At 49.5% G+C, this 20,054-nt stretch overlaps 1 protein-coding gene across 1 annotated transcript; it reads left to right on the top strand.

The window, feature by feature from the left end:
- The first annotated feature begins 264 nt into the window (after window positions 1-264).
- On the top strand, window positions 265-18,955 carry Efcab12 (EF-hand calcium binding domain 12). Its single transcript, XM_041644384.1, has 9 exons — window positions 265-619; window positions 4,586-5,037; window positions 6,674-6,859; window positions 12,038-12,194; window positions 13,355-13,551; window positions 14,353-14,566; window positions 15,939-16,095; window positions 17,700-17,756; window positions 18,629-18,955. The coding sequence occupies exons 1-9, from the start codon at window positions 265-267 to the stop codon at window positions 18,885-18,887; spliced, it is 2,034 nt and encodes a 677-aa protein (XP_041500318.1). The 3' UTR covers window positions 18,888-18,955.
- The last annotated feature ends 1,099 nt before the right edge of the window (window positions 18,956-20,054 follow it).

The following is a 20,054-nucleotide window of genomic DNA, read 5'->3' as shown; positions in this document are numbered from 1 at the left end:
ATGGCTAAACCTGTAGCCTTCTCCACAGCGCCATCTGCAGGAACCCTCTGACTCCCTGCAGCAGAGCCATTAGGAAAGGCTGAAAGCCTCCTTGTGCCGTCTCAGCTCTGCCAGAAGGGTTGCCAGGAGTTCTGGAGAAGGTCACTAACTCTTCCAGGATTCCCATGCCCGGACTTAGCACGAGGAGCAGCCGAGTCCCCTGGCTTGGAATCAGAGCCGGGGCTTTTGTACCTGGGATCCTGCATATTTCTGGGTTGAGCAACAATGCGTCCTATATTGAAGAAGAGACCTGGAGAAGTTGGCTGTCAGTTCCCAGGAAAGTTCTCGGCAAAGAGCTGCAATTTGAAAAGTGGAGGACACAGACAGACGAGAAGAGACGTGAGGCAGGTGGGCCTGAAAACCCAAGTCCTCAGCAAGCCTCCTTCCAACCCGTCTAAAGCTTCAATGAGTAATGCTGATTCTCCTGGCCATCTTTCCCCGGCACATAGTCAGGGTCTGGCAGAAACCCTGGTCAAATACACTGGAAAGCAAAAGAGAGGAGCCAGGCTAGGGGAGCCCCAGAAAGCCGAGGAGAAAAGGTGCAGTCGGGTGACATTCAGCTTGACACCCTCAGACTTTGGTAAGTGAGGGTACTTTTCATAGAGATACAGAGTGTCTGGGGGACCTGGTTAGATGGCACTGGAACAGGGGTCACCTACGACCCTGTCAACTATTGGAGTGAGATGTTTTCGGAGCAGCTAGATGCATGGCTGTGTTGGAACGGGGGTCCTCAGTGCAGAGTGAGTGGGAGAAAGTGGCTGTCCAGTGGAATGCGTTGATGCTTCGGAGTGAGCAGGACAACAGGAGCCTAGGATGGTGGCCAGAGAGGGAGGCAGCAGCTGAGAGATGCAAGCCATTAAAGAAGGAGTGTGTTTTCTGAGACCAGTTAGGACCCTCAGGCAGGCGCTCCCGGAAAACACATTTGGGTCAGCGAACCGAGTCTTTTCCAGCATTCAGGGTCCACGGTGAAGTTTTTTGTGTCCCTGGGAATGTACAAACAGAAGCAAAGTCAGTCAGTGACAGCCATTGACGTCAGAGAGCACACTTGACCTGGGCAGGAGCTGGAACTCAGTGCTTTCCCATCCCTATCTTGACAAGATGGCAGCCTCACCCTGTCACTGCAGGGACCACCTCCTGTGGATGGTCACCGCCCAGAAGAACACTGGGAAGAAGTGCCATTAAGAATGGGCAGTGAGCGTCTGGGCTGGAACCTGTCCTCTTAGTGGCTGTTCTAGTGCAGGAGAGACACAGCTCGTAAGGCAGCTCTTAGAAAAGAAAGCATTTAGTGGGGCTGGCTAACCGTTTCAGAGGCTTAGGCCGTTATCATCATGGTAGGGCGCATGGCGGCTGGCAGCCAAGATGCTGGAAAAGTAGCTGAGAGCCATACCCTGATGGACGAGCAGAGAGACTGGACCTAGTGTGGGCTTTTAAAATCTCAATGCCACCCAGCAGTGGTGGCGCACGCCTTTAATCCCAGCACTCAGGAGGCAGAGGCAGGCGGATCTCTGTGAGTCTGAGGCCAGCCTGGTTGACAGAGCTCCAGGACAGCCAGGGCCACACCTTTCTCAAAACAAAACAAAAACCTCAAAGCCCACCTCCAGTGACACAGTTCCTCCAACAAGACCACACCTCCCAGTCCTTTCAAACAGTTCCATTCCCCGGTGACTGAGTATTCAAATACACGAGCCTATGGGGGCCATCCTTAATTAAACCACCACACCCATACTGTGAACCACAGGGCGGGAAGCCTCAAGGAACGCTAAGCCCTTTGGGGAACACAGCAGCTTGATAAATGGAACCCAGGGGCCGGGCAAGGAGCAAGGAGACATGGCTTAGCAGAAAGGAGCAGTGTAGATGAGGGGATAATGTGGGGAAGAGGGGCGAAAGCTTTAGGCCATGGCAAGAGGGGTGTTAACTCCAAGAACACTAGAAAGCCAGCCTTGGTGAGGAAAGCCTGCCATCCCAGCATCTGGGAAAGTGGGGCATCCTGGCCTACCTGGTGAGACCCTGGCCCACACCATGCTGTGGTGAGACTAAGTGTGGGGGCTGGAGGGAACCCGAGGGAGTGGGAAAAGCAAGTGAGAGATAATGAGGTGGAGGAGTGGGGGCACACGTGTGTGAGCTGGGCTGCCTGTGCCGTGTGAGCTGGGCTGCCTGTGCCGTGTGAGCTGGGCTGCCTGTGCCGTGAGCTGGGCTGCCTGTGCCGTGTGAGCTGGGCTGCCTGTGCCGTGTGAGCTGGGCTGCCTGTGCGGTGAGCTGGGCTGCCTGTGCCGTGAGCCGGGCTGCCTGTGCCGTGAGCCAGTCAGATCTGCTGATACAAATACAGGCGAGGGGGCAGTGAGAGTGCTCTGTATCCAATCCCTAGCACCGGGTTGTGGGGGATGGGGGTGGCATAAACCATTTAGAAATGAAAGTCTTGAGATATGAGGATCAAGTGACAGCTGGGTAACAGGAACTAGCTACGAGCTTGACTCTGGGGCCTGAGAGACGGTGCAGTGGTTAAGAGCACTTGCTCCTGCAGAGGACCCCGAGTTCAGTTCCCAACACCCACATGGAGGTTCACAACCAGTTATAACTCCAGTTCCAGGGATCTCAACACCTTCTTCTGGCCTCTGTTGGCCCTGCACGCCTGCGGAACACATATATATGTTCACACAAAACATTCATACCCATAAATTGAAAAGAAATCCTGAAACAAAAGAACTTGTCTGTCAGGCTAATTGAGCTCTGTTAGTAATCAACCCTGGGACTTGGGGTCTCTGTGGGCTTTAGTATCTCTACCTGAAAAATGTGGCCAGTCATAGCACCAAACCCATGTCTACATCTGTCATCCAGGAACTGTTTACTAAGTTCCCTTTACAGGTAAGCCTGTGGTGGAGCCAAGACTCCAGCAGAGAACAGTGCAGACAATGGACAAGGTCATGGTCTTTGTGGAGCTGTTTACTAGAAAAACAGCAAGGCGTTTGCACCAGGATTCTCAAACAGGAAGGCCCCCCTCAAGCAGTTATTCAATGAACTGAGCTGAGAGGAAATGTGGGGAGGCACTGCAAGCTGGAGAGGCCAGGCTCCTAAGTAGAGTGTCCAACAGTGTGAGGGCCACCAGTGTGTAGCTCTGAGTGCTTGCAATGGTGTCTTGATTACTGTTCTATTGCCATGGTTAAACATCATGACCAAGAGCAACTTGAGAAGTTATAGCTTATAGATCATCACTCCGGGAAGTCAGGGCAGGAGCTGATGCAGAGGCCATGGAGGAGTGCTGCTTACTGTCTTGCTCCTTACAGCTTGCTCAGCCTGCTTTCTTATAGAACCCAGGACCACCAGCCCAGAGATAGCACCACCCACAGTGAACTGGGGCCCTCCCATGTCAATCATCAACCAAGAAAACACACCACAGACTTCCCCACAGGCCAGGTTCTAGAAAAGCATACGGCAGAAGGCAGGTTCGTGAGACAGTTCTGACAGTCTGTTCTTGGAAAGAAGATGACTCGGCCCCAGGATGTAACTGTCTCCATTAACCATAGCAGAGGGGCTGCTATAGCTTTTATGCATATGGGTGTTTTGCCTGCATGTGTGTCAGAGAACAGTGTGTGTGCAGTGCTCTTAGGGGCCAAAAAAGGGTGACAGACCCTCTGGAACTGGGACTCCAGTTGCAGATGGTTGTGTGCTACCATGTAGGTGCTGGGAACTGAACCTGATCCTCTGGAAGAGCGGCCAGTGCTTTTAACCACTGAGCCATCTCTCCAACTCCCTAATTTTTTTTTTCACACTTATTTATTTCAACAGGCATAGGACGGCTTGGGCGATGGTGCAGGTGTGGTCAAAGGACAATTTGTGGGAGTCTGTGTTCTTCTACCATGTGGGTTCCAGGGATTGAACACAGGCTGTCCAACTTGGCAACCAGCGCCTTTATCCACTGAGCAATCTCACCTACCCACCTGCCATGACATTACAAGTTAGGGGTTTAGGGATGTGGAGCAGTGGCACAGCACTTCTTCAGCAAGCACTAGGCCCTGGGTTCAAGTCTTAGCACCACGAAGACGAGAACTTGTATGTAGTGAACAAAGATGTGTGTATGTATGTGTGCATAATAGATACATAGATAGCAGCACACTTATGTACAAATCAACTCTAATAAACACCTCCATCGCCTAATAAATTAGGTATCCATTATCCCCATCTTACAGAAGAAAGTGAGCCACAGATTGAGCAGAAAGCCGGCCAGCTGCACTTAGACCCAAGCTCTCTAAATTAGATCTTTTGCTCCCACCAGAGGGCACTGTGGTGCCTAGGCTAGTCAGACCAAGTCTTCTGAGCTCAAGCCGAGTATAGTAAGAGTCGGAGACAGTGAGAAGTCTTTGTTCCATCTGTTGGCATGCAGGTCACATTAGCTAACACACTGTTTTCTTCACCATAGTGACGCAGTGATAGAGCCAGGCAGGGACCAGACACCCTGTTACACAGCCAGCACCTACCACAGTTTCCCTTTCCCTGGCTCCTGTTAGTCCTCTTCCTAAAAGGAACTCACTTGCAGCCCTCTTCTCCCAAGGGGCCTTCCCGTCTTACACCTCCATAGATGAGGACATCTATGAAACTAGCCGCCATGCTGTCTTCAATCCTGAGCTGGTCATTGCCCACTGCTTCAGGCAGTTGAAAGAGAAAGACTTCCACCTGCCACAGAGCCGCAGGCGGATCATCATTGTGCCTGGGACCAAGGACCAGGTGCCAGCCCATGCCGCAAGGCCTCCTCAAGCTCCCCCTCCACCTATACCTAGCTTCAAAGCTCTGGATATTGAAGACATCCAAGAGCCACCTGTGGACAGAAAGGTCTGGTTGAGCCAGAGGGCAAGGCTCCGGAGGCAGCTGGAGTCGTTTGGTGATGTCAAGACATGGCTGCAGAATAAGCCCAGCATCACACCGTCAGAGGCCAAGGTTCTGCTCATGATCCGCCATGAGCAAAAAGCCTCCGAAGATACCTTCATTTCAATCAGGAGACCCAAGGTGAGAAGCCCCGATGGCCAGAAGATGCTGAGGCTTTGGGAGTCTGTTGTCATTTTGCTTCCTTTTATTAGACAGGACGAGGTGCTTTGCCCCTTTTCTTCAAAGGAGCAAAAGCAAGTCCCCAAAGGATGGTGTATGAGTTCCCTGTCGCTGCACAGCCAATACCCCAGTGGGATTTAAAGAAATACTATTATTGCAGACAGCTATGTCTGTCACTCTGGAATCTCAGTGCAATCGAGCTGGGAGGCTTTGTCTCTATATCATGAGACTGTGGACCTGAAGACAGCTTCAGACTTGACCAGTCCAGGAAGACGAACTGCCTTCTAAGCTTGTTCAAAGGGCTATTGTGCAGAGGCTTCACTGCCTCCCTTAGGGACCTCCCAGAGGCTGCAGACAAGCCCTCACAATAAGAAGGCTGGCTGCCCCCAGAGTGAGCCTTCCGGAATAGAGAGCCAGGGAGGCGTAGTGCCTTAGGCCCTGGTCTTGACATTGCACCGTGTCAGAATGAGCTGCTGAGGACTGCCTGCACCATGGGATGGGAAAAGGATTCTGTCTGAGAACACATGAAGGGTTTTATAAGCACCCCAGCTAGGGCACATTAGCAGTCAGTCTTGACCTGTCTGCTGGAGAGGCCGTACTAACCAGTCCTTGTGGGCTAGTTTGAGGACACAACTGAGGTGAGGGTGAAGAGGGCCACCTTGTTGACGTCATTACCTGTAGGAGGAAGGGTCCCTTGTCCTTCCTAGCCACTGGCTGAAATAATAACCACACAGAAACTGTATTTATTTTTTTTAAATATTTATTTATTATTTATACAGTATTCTGTCTGCTTGTATGCCTGCAGGCCAGAAGAGGGCACCAGACCTCATTACAGATGGTTGTGAGCCACCATGTGGTTGCTGGGAATTGAACTCAGGACCTTTGGAAGAGCAGGCAGTGCTCTTAACCGCTGAGCCATCTCTCCAGCCCAGAAACTGTATTTATTAAATCACTCAGAGTCACTTGTACCCTGAGAGGCGAGGTTCAGTCGCCCATCCTCAATAGGTCAATTAAAGCAGCCTGATTAATGATAAAGAACATCATAATGAGGAGGGCTGGAGAGATGGCTCAGTGGTTAAGAGCACTGCCTGCTCTTCCAAAGGTCCTGAGTTCAATTCCCGGCAACCACATGGTGGCTCACAACCATCTGGAATGAGGTCTGGTGCCCTCTTCTGACCTGCAAACATACAGACAGAATATTATTGTATACATAATAAACAAATATTTAAAAAAAGAACATCATAATGATAAAGAACATGATAAAGGAGATTTATTCAATGTAGCCACACTGAAAACAAGGACAAAGACATAACACATCCTCCCCTTCAGTCTCAGTGAAGTGAGATTAAAGTTTAACTAGAGGGCCAGGCGGTGGTGGCGCACGCCTTTAATCCCAGCACTCGGGAGGCAGAGGCAGGTGGATCTCTGTGAGTTCGAGGCCAGCCTGATCTACAGGAGCTAGTTCCAGGACAGGAACCAAAAGCTACGGAGAAACGCTGTCTCGAAAAATCAAAAAAAAAAAAAAAGTTTAACTAGAGGGCTAGGAATATGTACATCTAAGCAGTCCCATTATCTGCCTCGCTATTCCCTCTTTCAGGGCAAAGTTCCCAAACCTATTCATCAACCTATACCCCAGCTGCGACTGCCCAAGCCCTCTATCCTGGCGGACTTGTACGCCTACCTGAAGACCCGAAAGATCAAGATCCTGGAGGTATTTAGCAAGGTGGAGCGGGGTGAGAACCAGCACATCTCGAGGGAGGAATTTATCATGGCTCTAAAGGCAGTAAGTATGAACTTCTCAGCTGTGTCCTCCCTCCGTGAGGCTCTAGGGTCCTGAGGGGCAAACACAGGGCTCCACACGACCAGCCTTATACTTGCAGAGCCACACTGGGAAACACGGCACAACGACAGTCAGATTACAGCCTTAAAACCACCTCTGCACCAGGCTAACGGGAGAGATGGCTCTTGTGGAGGACCAGGGTTCCATTTCCAGCACCCACATAGCAGCTCCCAATCACCTTAACCCCACTGCCTGAGGATCTGATGCCCTCTTCTGACTTCTACGTGAACTGCATGCACGTGGCGCACAAATATACACACAAGCACACAGAAGACAAACAACAAAACCCTCTGTGACGCTCCGGGGTGCAGCTCAGTGGTAGAGCCTGTGTTCAGCATGTACATGGCCCTGTCATGGCACCACTAGTGACAAGCAAAAGCCAGTACCGTACCTGGTGATAGAGAGAAGGCTCAGTGGAGCGCAATTCCCAACACCCACATCAGGGGGCCCACAACCACTTGTAACTCTAGGACCCTCTTCTGATGCTTCCCTCTCCAGGGTGTGTGTTTCCACTTTAATTAAGCTAATCAAGACAATACCCCACGGGTATGCCCCAAGGCTACCTTAATCTAAATAACCCTTCACAAGTGTGCCTGAAGGTTTGTCTCCTAGACAATCCCACATCCTGTCATACTGACATTCAATATTAACCATCCTGCCATATGTGGTAAGTGGCTCCTTGACTGGACCAGTTAGGGTAGAAATTTCTGTCATCTTTGAAAGTTCTGTTAGTGTAATGCAGGGTCCGGGCCCGTGCGTTAACGCCAGCCTGCCTCTTTGGGAAAAACAAAAATACACTTTTATTGAACACAGTCACCCTCATTCATCTATGCACAGCTATGGATACTTTCAGAGGCCCTGTGACTCACAAAGCCTAAAACGTGTCTAGATTCCTCTAGAAAAAGCTTGCCAGCTTAGATGAATTAAATGTGTATCTTCAAATCAAGATGTGCTGTTGACGTTTATGCTGGGGAGTTAACCCCCTAAGCCTCTAAGGACTCAGAAGGATCACTGTAGCGGTGAAAGCTGACTAATAGGATCTGAGTGGAAGTAGAATAAACTAGCCCACGGAGGTCTTTTTAGCATGTCCCACGTATTCTTGTTATGCTCTCTCCGATGCTCTCTTGATGTTTCCCTTTCCATGTTCCTCCTCGATGTGCTTCCCATTCCACAGGGTTTCCAGTTTTTATGTCCACATAGACAGTTAGCCATTTTCTGGTAAATAACAATGATACCAAGCACGCATCCTGTTAGAGGTAACAGGATGGATAAAAGACTGACAAGGTAGGCACCTTATGTCTCAGGAGGGGCGTGGTTGTGAAGCTCCCCGGCAGATACCAGGAGGATAAAGATGGAGTTTAGCCCTGGGGTGCTGTATCCACTGGCACCCAGGTGAGAAGGAATTTTTCCTCTGGGGCTGGTTAGCGACCCAAACTTTTTTCCTGTATATTTTAGGGGTAAAAGTACAAACACTTAATTTCCTAGACTAAGACCCTATGTCAGGGGGGCTGGAGCAATGGCTCAGAGGTTAAGAGCTCTCACTGACTGTTCTTCCAGAGGTCCTGAGTTCAATTCCCAGCAACCACATGGAGGCTCGCAGCCATCTGTAGTGAGATCTGCTGCCCTCTTCTGGAGAGTGCAGGTACACATGCAGGCAGAACACTGTATACATAATAAATAAATAAATAAATAAATCTTTAAAAAAAAAGGCTTTATGTCAAATGAAAGCTGAATAAGTACAGAATATTAATAGAGTGTTAAGGGGGAGCAGAGACCAGTAGGCGATACTCTCCTGAGTTGGCTGCCAGAGAATTTAGGGCCACTCAGACCTGTTTATCAGTAAGAGCAGACATACTGTCTCTCTGCTCAGGGCTCCTTTCTTGTCAGTGAGTCCTGTCAATAAGGATAATTGTGGGGACCAGCTTTATGTAGATTTGGCTACAAACAAAGGTTTGGCTGAGTGAATGCTTTCACGCCAGGACCCCACAGTGTGGGGTAAGGTATACAATTGCCAATACAGGAAATACAATAAAGTCCAGTTTAAAGAATGATTTAAATACTGCTGGGATATTTTGGGATGAATCCCACTATGGAAGGGAGAAATGTTATGCTTTCACAAGATTTTTACAGACAGTGACTATCCAAAAGACAGGTGTTCCCGAAGCTCTGCAAATCGGGTTCCCCATAAGTGGTACACTTGCGGGTTTGTCGGTGAATCTGTCAGCTGTACATTTACTGTATAATACTGTGGCTCACATCAATGACCTTAAAAAGCAGACATTGTTACATTTTATTTTTTATTATTTTTGTTTGTTTGTTTTTGAGACAGGGTTTCTCTGTAGCCTTGGAGACTGTCCCAGAACTCACTCTGTAGACCAGGCTGGCCTTGAACTCACAGAGAGATCCACCTGCCTCTGCCTTCTGAGTGCTGGGATTAAAGGCATGCACCACCACAACCCAGCACCTATATCTTTTTTAATTGATTTATTCAGATGTATTTCCTACCTATGAACTTCTGCCTAATTCACACCATATGGATGCAGTAACCTCAGAGGCCAGAAGAGGGCATCAGATCCCCTAGAACTGGAGTTACAGATGGTTGTGAGCCACCACATAGGAGCTAGGAACGGAACTGAGGTCCTCTGCAAGAGCAGTGAGCCCTCTTAACTACTGCCAACTCTCCTGCCCTCTTTTAAATTTTATTCATTTATTTATTTGTTTGCTTGTTTGGGGTTTTTCTGTGTAACAGCCCTGGCTGTCCTGGAATTCACTCTGTAGACCAGGCTGGCCTCTTCTAACTCACAGAGATTCGTCTGCCTCTGCCTCCCAAGTACCGGTATTAAAAGTGTTTGCTACCACTGGCCAGATCCCATTTTTTTCTTATTTTTGATTATGTGTATGTGTGCATCTGTGTGAGAACATGTGCACATGTGTGTTGGAGCCTGCAGGAGCCAAAAGAGGGCATCAGGTCCTTGGAGCTGAAGTTACAGATGTCTGTGAACAGCCAGCCAGATGTGGGTGTTAGGAGCCAAACCCAAGTCCTCTGCAAGAGCAGCACACATTCTTACCTGCTGAGCTATTTCTCTAGGCCTTCTTTGGTCTCTCCAGCTGGGGCGTGAACTCAGCACCTTGCATATCCTAGCAAGCTTGCTACTACTAAACAATATATCCTGACTTACTGTTTCAATTAACCAATGTTCAAACATTTTTTTAATATTTATTTATTTATTTATTTATTATGTATACAATATTCTGTCTGTATGCCTGAAGGCCAGAAGAGGGTGCCAGACCTCTTTACAGATGGTTGTGAGCCACCATGTGGTTGCTGGGAATTGAACTCAGGACCTTTGGAAGAGCAGGCAATGCTCTTAACCACTGAGCCATCTCTCCAGCCCCCTGTTCAAACATTTTTATGAAATATAATTATCATCCAAAACATTTTTTTAAAAGTAAATGTCTTCAACTACCAAAACAAAAAAAAATCAGTATAATATTAAATCCTGGGCTGGGAGAGATGGCTTAGCAGTTAAGACCATTTACTGCTCTTTCAAAGGACTGAGGTTTGGTTTCCAACACCCACACAACAGCTCACAATCCCCTGTAACTCCAGTTCCAGGTATCTGATACCCTTGTTGAACCTCTTTGGACACTGGGCATGCATATGGTGCACTTACATCCATACAGGCAAAACACTCTATACATAAAATAAATATTTTTTTTTTCAAGACAGGGTTTCTCTGTGTAGCCCTGGCTGTTCTGGAACTCACTGTAGCCCAGGCTGGCCTTGAACTCACAAGAGATCTTCCTGTCTCTGTCTCCCATATGCTGGGATTAAATGTATGAGCCATCACACCTGGCTAATCTTTTAAAAATGTTTAAAGATGAAGTCCCTTAGCACTAGGACAGTTCTGAGCTGGACCAAGGACAGTTCAACAATGACTAGCTATTGTCTAAAGAAAATAACAAGACAAATTATACTCACAATTATGTTTCCTTTCAAACTTTTCTTTCTGAACCTTTGGTGTTTCTGGTAGGCACTGCATACCTCCAGGGTTGTCTATTGTCCTTTCTATTAGTCAGGGTTCTCTAGAGAAACAGAACTGAGCAATATATACGTATGTACGGTATCTATTAGAGCAGCTTACAGGTTATAGTCCAGCTATTCCAACAGTGGATTAGGTCCAAGAATCCAGTGGTTGTTCAGTCTGCAAGGCTGGGCATCTCAGCTGGTCTTCAGTATATGCCAGAATTCCAAAGAAAGAAGTAGCCTCTAAAGTCAGTGAAGGAATGGACCTGCCAGGGGCTGGAGAGATGGCTCAGTGGTTAAGAGCATTGCCTGCTCTTCCAAAGGTCCTGAGTTCAATTCCCAGCAACCACATGGTGGCTCACAACCATCTGTAAAGAGGTCTGGCACCCTCTTCTGGCCTTCAGGCATACAGACAGAATATTGTATACATAATAAATAAATAAATTAATTAATTAATTTTTAAAAAAAGGAATGGACCTGCCAGTGAGAACAAGGGAAAGCAGGCAGAGAGAGAGCAAGCTTCCTTCTTCCACGTCCTTTATATAGGCTGTCAGGGAAGGTGTGGCCCAGATTAAAGGTGGATCTTCTTACCTCAAAAGGTCTGGATTGGTTGTGTATCCTCCCACATCAAATGATTCAATTAGTAAAAATCCCTCACAGGTGTACCCAGCCACTTGGGGGAAACTCAAGTTAATTCCAGATGTAGTCAAGTTGACAACAAGAATAGCCATCACATCCTCAAAAGAAAAAGATGTATAGGTCTCTGATACTTCGGTCGGGGCAGGCATACTTGTTCCCCATGGAGAAAGATGGGTGTATGACTTTTACCCTATCTAGTTTGTTAATCAACTGAAAAAGACTTTGTAAAAATGGAGGCCTATCTGGCCTGGGTGTTAAAGGAAGGATAGGAGTTTTTGAGGCAGAAGGAGGGAGCTGCGTGGGCAAAACCAGGACGTGATAAATTGCAGAGTACACTTGAGGAACCTGGCAAGGTTCTGCACTCCTGTGGCAGCAAGGAGTTGGAGGTTGAGCCGGTTGGCCAAGCCTGTCGGTAAGGGTGAGGTGGGCCTCAGTACGCTCTTGTGCCTCCTCAGATCGGAGTTCCTCTGAAGAACCAGGAGCTGGAGGACATCGTCATCTACCTCGGCTCTCTCGGGAAGCAGAACGCCATCACCACCGATGCCCTGGCCAGCACCTACAAGCAGTGGTCACTGTCCCAGCAGAAAAGTACCATGCCCACTGCCAGGGAGTGTGCGTGTCCTCTCTGCCCTCAGAGTCAGGCTGGCTCTCCCCAGCATTTACATCCTCAGGCGCACCTCCTCCTCTGGCTTGCCATAGGTTTGCCAAGCTTTGTCAACGAGGAAGCAGACATTTTCTCAAGGGCCCAGCCTCTGTCCTTAGAGGGACATGAATGATTGATTTAGAACAAAACAGGATTGGGAATGCAGGGCAGTTGGCAGAGTGCTTGTCTAGCATGTTCAAAGCCCTGGATGTCATCCCCAGCACTGCATACACCAAGCATGGTGGCACACATCCACAATTCTAGCAGTCGGGTAGAGTGGGAGAATCAGAAGTTCAAGGTCATCCTTGGCTATGTAGAGCGGTTGAGGTTAGTGTGTGATCCAGGAGACCTTATCTGAGAAAGTAAAGGAACAAAAAAGGAAAGGTTAACTAAAATGTCTTGCTTGGAAACTGAACGAAGACATTTGGAGTTAGCTGGTGTGGGCTTTCTGTCATCACGGATGTTGTAAGCAGGGATGCTGTGATCGTTCCGTTCACCCTCACGTGCTTGTGGGCTACATCTGCCCAAAAGCAGCAAGAGGCAAACGAGAAAGGACTCTCTAATATGTGGGCCATGAATTTACAACACATGCCTGTATCTTTTTGCTCATTTTGTGACACAGTCTCTCTACACAGCTCTGACTGGCCTGGAACTCACAGAGATCTGCCTGCCTCTGCCTCCCAAATGCCGGGATACATTTTTGTTGTTGTTGTTGCTTTTGTTTTTGGAGACATATTATTTTCCCTGTGTTACAGTCTTAGCTGTCCTAGAATTCACTTTGTAGACCAGGCTGGCATTAAACTCACAGAGATCTGCCTGCCTCTGCCTCCCCAGTGCTGAGATTAAAGGCGTGTGCCACCATGCCTGGTTACCATGATATAAGGGTTTGCCGCTTGGTAGGAACAAGGTGGCAAGAATGAGTGAGAAAGGAGCAGGAAGGGGTGTGGGGTAGGCAGATGGGGGACTTCATAGCAGTGGAGGGGACAAATTCACAGTGCAATTCAGATGGGCACCAGCTGGACATATGGGAAAGGGGCAGAAGAGCTTGCTGGCATCTGCTCGATGGCATTAGGTTGAATTCCACCGCTGGACACCCTCTTAGTCCTTCCATCTTTCCTTCCAATTCTAGATTTCAGTTTGACTAGGAAGAGAGCATTCCTGAAGCGTTACCCCCCAAAGCAGCAGGCTGTCACAGCCCCACAGCCCCCCAAGATGGACCTGCTAAAGGTACCTGAGGTTGATACAAAGATGGAGGGGCGGCCCATGACAGATGAGGACATGGAGGATGTGGGCAAGCGGTACCGAGAGAGGCGGAGGCAAAACAAGGTACCTCTTTTGCACAGGCTTAGGGGCTGGGCAGGCCAGGGTTCAAGACTTGGCACTGACTGAGGTGAGGGTCTCACCTCCCCTCAGCCCTTGTCTGTCATCTGTGCAGTATGCAGCTGGGTGTAATGAAACACCCCTATAATCCCAGCACCCAGGAAGTCCAGTCAAAGGATTATGAGTTTGAGACCAGCCTGGACTACATAGAAGGACCCTGTCTCAAAAAAAAAACAAAATGCAAATGAGATACACGCCTTTAATCCCAGTACTGGGGAGGCAGAGGCAGGCAAATCTTTGTGAGTTTGAGGCCAGCGTGGTCTACACAGTGAGTTCCAGGCCAGCTAGAGCCACATATTGAGAATCTGTCTTAAAAAAACAAGCAAAAGAGAAGGAAAAGGCAGCCAGTGGGTAACACTTCTCAGCCCCTCCGCACTGCGAGGTGGCTTCTACCTCTGGATTACACACACACACAAGTGGCTAGACCTATTCAGAGACCCCAGAGACTCAGGCTATTTTTCAACAGGACACTTCTGGGGCTCTACTGCTACTGTGCCTTTTTTACAGCTATTACAGCCACGTGGGCACATCCGGTATGAGGCGGTATTCCCAGGACTCTGGTGCCAAGTGCTCAGAGCCCCTCGGGGGGGTTACCTCAGAGGGGTAACCTTGACCTTTAAGCTGCTGCCGTTGAACCTGAGCTGCAGCCTCGCGGGGGATGGGGGGTCTCTCAGACGGAGGGAGTGAAGGTGCTGCTGCCTTGCAGCCAGGTTGAAGGTCACAGAGACATCCTCTCTTCTCCTGCAGCTTTGTCTCCCCTCTATCCAATACGTGGAGAGATGCCGCCTGGTTCGTTCTGGGACAAAGTCCTTTGATGATCACTGCCTACCGACCACCATTTCTGGGGAGATGGAGGAGCTGATTAATATGACCCGCATGAATAACTTCCTGGTCTACCTGCAGTGCTGGGAACTCTGTGAGTCCTACGGTCTCTCGCTGACTGAGGACATCCTCATGAGAGGTAGGGGCTTGCTTCGAGGGAGAGCCCGAGGCCTGAGCCATGGCTAATGTAGCGTTGGCCTGACACTGGCTTCCCCATACATGCCAAACCACTGTGGCCTTTGGTGGGAACACTGGGGAGGAGGAGGGAAGGCAGATGGCCTGACTGCTGGGTTCTGAAACACACGGGCTCCTTAGGTGAGATGCGGTTGGGGAGGATTTGGGTTCGGAGCTCTTACTCCACACGCTTGTACATGCACCCATATGAAATGTAGACACACACACACACACACACACACACACACACACACGACAAACTCAAAACCATGAGAAAACCGCCATCAAAATAGTTAACAAAGGTCAGGCAGGCGGTGGTGGTGCACACCTTTAATCCTAGTACTCTGGAGGCAGAAGCAGGTGGATGGATCTCTGAGAGTTCGAGGCCAGCCTGGTTTACAGAGCAAGTTCCAGGACGGCCAAAGCTACACAGAGAAAACCTGTCTTGAAAAGCCAAGGAAAAAAAAAGTTAACAAAGTAGTTCTAAGGACTGGGAATGGAGCTTAGTGGTAGATTGCTTGCTTGCTTACCCCCCCCCACACACACACACACATACTTGAACACACACATTCATGCAAGCACACTTACACATAAGTAGGTCTAATTAACCTAGTGGTTGAATCTTCCTGCCTCCAACCTAGGCTTGCTAAGTAATACCACCCGAATTTGCTGTTACAGACTGGTTTCGTTCTGTCCCCTGGTGAGCAGGGTTGTCTAAGGTCCCTTCTGATACTGAACTGGATTATTACAGGGAGCTGTAGGAGGGAGAGTTTGGGGGAACTCTATACCCTGTTGTGTTTTGCAATTCCCAATGAGCCCACAAACATCCAAAAATAAAAAGCTGGGCTGGCAAGATAGCCTAGCCGGCAAAGGCCTCTGATGGGAAGTCTCATGACCCAGGTCCAATTCTTGGGACTCATTTAGTGGGAAGAGAGAGCCAGCTCCTCCAACCCCACAAGTTGTCCTCTCTCTTTCTCTCTCTCTCCCTCTCTTTCTCCCTCCTCTCTCTCATAGACACATACACACAGAGAGAATAAATAAGCAAATGTGTGTAATGTTACAAAGCTGAGAGCCAGTGAGACAGCTCAGCGAGCAAAGGCGCTTGTCGTCAAGTCGCATGACCAAGTTCAGTACCCAGACTCACAGAAATGGAGAGAGAACGGGCCCCCACACACGCACTTTGCCTCTCTACTCGCCAAGCCATCTTGATGGCTCAGAAAAAAAAAAATCTTTAAATAGAAGTGTGATTTGTTTTTTTTTTTTTTTAGTCATTCCCATGTGACCCCAAAGTAGGCAACTTTGGCTAATGGGCCTGCTGTCTTCCTTGTTGCCCACAGCGCTACTGTATCCTGGAGACAAGATAATTACTCTGAAAGAAGAAGTCCGCCCGATCCGGCAGCCTGGAGGCTACTATATAGACGAGAGGATTGTCCACAGCCTAGCTGGATTTGGGACCCGGGGCCTCCACAAGCTCGGGGCGAAGAAGACAGACAAGCTGAGTCTCAGGCTGTCCCTTCAGCGGCAGGGACTAGGACACGGGCACGCATGTGGTGTCATGTAGTGCCAATGTCTGTGCCCCTCTCTAGTCACTTCTGACTCACCAGTCCCAAATGTCACCCTTAGTGCATGTCTTAGGACTGCAGGCTACCCTCCTGACCACAGGCTTATACACTCATAAGGTCAGTGGGAAAGACCAAAAGGGGGTGTTCAGCCTACCCGGTGGCAGCTGAAACTAATTCCTTCCCTGCGCTGCAACCCTGTGGCAGGCACACTCCAACAAGAGATAGGCTGGTAGCCCCGGGGGGAAGAAAGGCTGCCCTGACCCTTAGACTAGCCTGAGTTCTCTGAAATTAACTTCCTTTGAAGTGAGCCCAAGTCAGGTCCCCCTCCGCTCCCATCACATGTGGACTAAGCAGGGGGCAACTACTGTGGCTAACATCAGTTGGGTGCCTGCAGAGGGGAGAATGAGATGGCACCCTGCAGAGGGATGGGGTGTTGTGGCAGAATGCCTGGGGCAGACTTCCAGTCAATAGCCAGGTTACTGCGCCCTGAGCCCTAGCGTCTCCACGTACAAAGTGGATGCAGACTATCTCACACCTCGAGGGTCAGACAAGGGCCACAGGGCAGCTGATGAGTCACGCTGCACTTCTAGTGGTTTTCTGAGTACTGGGGCAGTCTGCCCACGACAGTTGTGGCCTGCAAAGTGCTGAGCGTGACCCAGGCTGGCAGTAGCTTCGAGAGCCTCTGAGGTGTCCCTTCTAGCCTGTGGCTGACTGTCACCAATTTCTAAGCCATGAATCCAGGAAGTGCGTGGCTACCCAGGAAAGAGATTTTTGGTTGTATTTGGCCAGCCACAGATATAAGTGAGAGTGATCCCTCGCTAAAGGAGAGACATTGGCTCTCTCTCACCACTAGGGAGCAGACTGTAAAAGATCCCAAGGTCAGGCACTAGGGGTAGAGAGTATACAAGGAACAGAGTTCAATCCTTTGCAACGGAAGAAAAAAAAACCCAGAGATTCTGAGCCAGATGTGGGCTTGGGAAGGAATCGGTGATCAGTTAGTGATGCATGCTGGGAAAGGTATGGAGGGTGAGTCTTTACCACGCTTGTCTCACTAAGCTTGGTCTCTGGAAAGGGGAGTGGGAGTTGGGCTTTAGCGTCTACCAGTTGCTGAACATATCAGCTATTTTGGAGGCCTCCCTCCCACAGATGAAGAAGTCAAGGTTTTCCACCCTCCACCAACCTGGCTAAGCCCAATGCCTTGGTGTATGGAGACATGGCTAGGGCCTCACCAGAAAACAAAGAAGTTCAGCGCTCTGGTCTGAGACTTAGAAACGCACGCCTTATTGGCCCCCATCTGCTCCCCAAAGCTGACTATTCCTGGAGTTTCTTTTTTTTTTGTTTTTTGTTTCAAGACAGAGTTTTTTTTTGTGTAGCTCTGACTGTCCTGGAACTCACTCTGTAGACCAGGCTGGCCTCGAACTCAGAGATCCGTCTGCCTCTTCCTCCCAAGTGCTGGGATTAAAGGTGTCTGTGCCACCACTGCCCAGCTCCTGGAGTTTCTCTCTCCTAATAATGCCTCTCTCTATTCCCCACTAGGAAAACATCAAAGAAACTCAAGAAAATGCACTTCGAGGAGTTCGAGGAATTTACGGGGTTTGTAGTGGTCCTGTGTGTCTGCTAGGAGGGCAGGGGTGAAGAGGAGAGGGCTGGCCTCCCCTCCCACCAGAGGCAGCCATGAGACCTGTGCACACGGGACGAGATCCTAGGACTGTTGTGGGCTGTCAGGCAGGGCTGCGCTGGGGCCTCCTATGAGTGGACTCATCTATGTTGTCATCAACAAGCCTGAGTTGCTCTGGATGTCCCACATGTAAAGCTGAACCCAGCGAGGCTGCTTCCTGAGGCTAGATTTCAGACATGATATCCAAATGCTTCTGGCTGGGGCTGGGTGTAGCTTAGCTGCTGGGTACCAAAGCATATGAGGCCCTGGGTTTTATGCCCAGCACTGCACGGGACAGGTGAGGTGGAGGGATGGGGGAGGGGCAAATCCTCTAGAACAGTGGTTCTCAACTGTGGGCTGTGACCCCTTAGAGGATCGAACGACTCTTTCACAGGGGTCACCTAAGAACATAGGAAAACACAGATGCTTACATTATGATTCATAACAGTAGCAAAATTTTAGTTACAAAGTAGCAACAAAAATAATTTAATGGTTGGGGGGGGGTCACCACAAGATGAGGAACTGTATTAAAGGGTCGCATCCTTAGGAAGGTTGAGAACCACTGATCTAGCGCAAGAACCGCGCACATTAAGTTTGGATTTAAGAAGCAATGACTGGGGCCTGAACTTAGCCACTCACTGGATGTGTGACCTTGACCTCCAGACATCTGGGTCCTCACTGTGAGGAGACTGAGGTGTGCAGTGCTTTCCACACTGCAGAGGATGCTCACAGCCCATGTGATCTGCTGAGAAGGAGCCCTGCCTTGTCTCCCTGTCACAGCAACCTTCCCTGTGTCTTCCTTTTCCAGGAAGCTGAAGGACAAGAGCATCAGTGGTCCCTCATACACCCACCCCAATTACTTCTGGCCTGGTCACCTTGTAGACAAGCTGCGGCTCTACCTGCCCACTGTGGCCAGGGACCAGAGCCAGGCAATCTTCAGCTGTGTGGAACGTACGCGCCATGCTTACCCGGCCAAGTACCACTCTAAAGATTGGTGGCCCATGAAGGACTGGGCTTATATGACCCATGCTAATTACGATGCAAACAAGGTGTACTCCATCAACTAGAGTGGCCTGAGGGCTGCTGAGCCAGAAGACGGGCAGCTAGGGGCCCACAGCTGCAGACATGAGAGATCAAAGAGCCATACAAAAGAAACATTCCCAGGGACGGCCTGGAGCTGTGTCCCCTGATGCCAGTGTCCAGTGCCTGGGAGTGTGGGTGTGTCTACCCTGTCATGACCTCTGCCCTTCTGAAATAAACCAGGTTAGAGCTGACCTGTAGCCTAGCTGAACTGATTTCCAACTACAGGGCTGGGAAACTTGAAGGTGTATGCGAGACACAGACTCCCCAGGACACCTCCCACCTCTCATCCTGGGACATTAGTGCCCACAGGGGTGCAACAGACGGAGTGTCCTCCGTAAAATGAGGCAGCAGCAGCTCTCACCTCCCCATGAGATTGAGTCCCCCAAACCCTGTGCGTCTTCAGAAATCAGAGCCATACTCTGGCTCATGGGCCTTCCCTAGGATTCACTCGCTAGACTCTCCACTTTGTGAAATGTATTCTGTAAGCTGCCATCAGCTATGCACTTCCATGTTCCAAGAGCCACTGACTTTAGCAGCCTGTAGGATAAGCAGCTCTTGGAAAGGGCAGGCGAGACACCGGCACAGGAGAGCTCCAGTCCCACCCAGCTTCTTGCTAGCTGGCTGTCTCAGAAGTAAAGATACTTTACTTCTCTGAGTCTCTGCTCTCCTTTCCAGGCAGCACCTCGGAGTGAGTAGTCAGCATTCCCGCTCTCATCCCGACTTTCTGTCGGGGCCAAACATCCACTCTAGCATCTGTTCCCATCTCCAGTCAAGATCACCAGTGACATCTGTTCTGTTGTACAATCAAGGTTGTTTTAACTTTTTAAAAAAAGATTTATTCTTGACGGGTGGTGGTGGCGCACGCCTTTAATCCCAGCACTCTGGAGGCAGAGGCAGGCAGATCTCTGAGTTCAAGGTCAGCCTGGTCTACAGAGTGAGTTCCAGGACAGCCAGGGCTATACAGAGAAACATTTATTCTATGTACTTGAGTGTTTTGCCTGTACGTATGTGTATGTGCACATGCATGTAGTTCTTACAGAAGAGGGCACTAGATCCCCTGGGATTGGAGTTACACGTTTATGAGGCAACATGTAGGCACTGGGAACTGAACCAGTGTCCTCTGCAAGAGCAGCCAGTGCTCTTAACCACTG

This window comes from Microtus oregoni, unplaced genomic scaffold (genome assembly GCF_018167655.1).
Source record: "Microtus oregoni isolate MIOR12 unplaced genomic scaffold, Mior012 000002F_ref0000024, whole genome shotgun sequence".
NCBI lineage: Eukaryota > Metazoa > Chordata > Mammalia > Rodentia > Cricetidae > Microtus > Microtus oregoni.
This window is presented reverse-complemented; position numbering and strand designations above follow the sequence as displayed.

What these genes read in the sequence shown, in the direction of transcription:
- Efcab12 (XM_041644384.1), top strand. Translation starts at nt 265, where the DNA reads ATGCGTCCTATATTGAAGAAGAGACCTGGAGAAGTTGGCTGTCAGTTC. An exon ending in TTTCAATCAGGAGACCCAAG is followed by an intron (nt 5,038 to 6,673) that starts GTGAGAAGCCCC and finishes TCCCTCTTTCAG; the next exon opens with GGCAAAGTTCCCAAACCTAT. An exon ending in GGGGCGAAGAAGACAGACAA is followed by an intron (nt 16,096 to 17,699) that starts GCTGAGTCTCAG and finishes ATTCCCCACTAG; the next exon opens with GAAAACATCAAAGAAACTCA.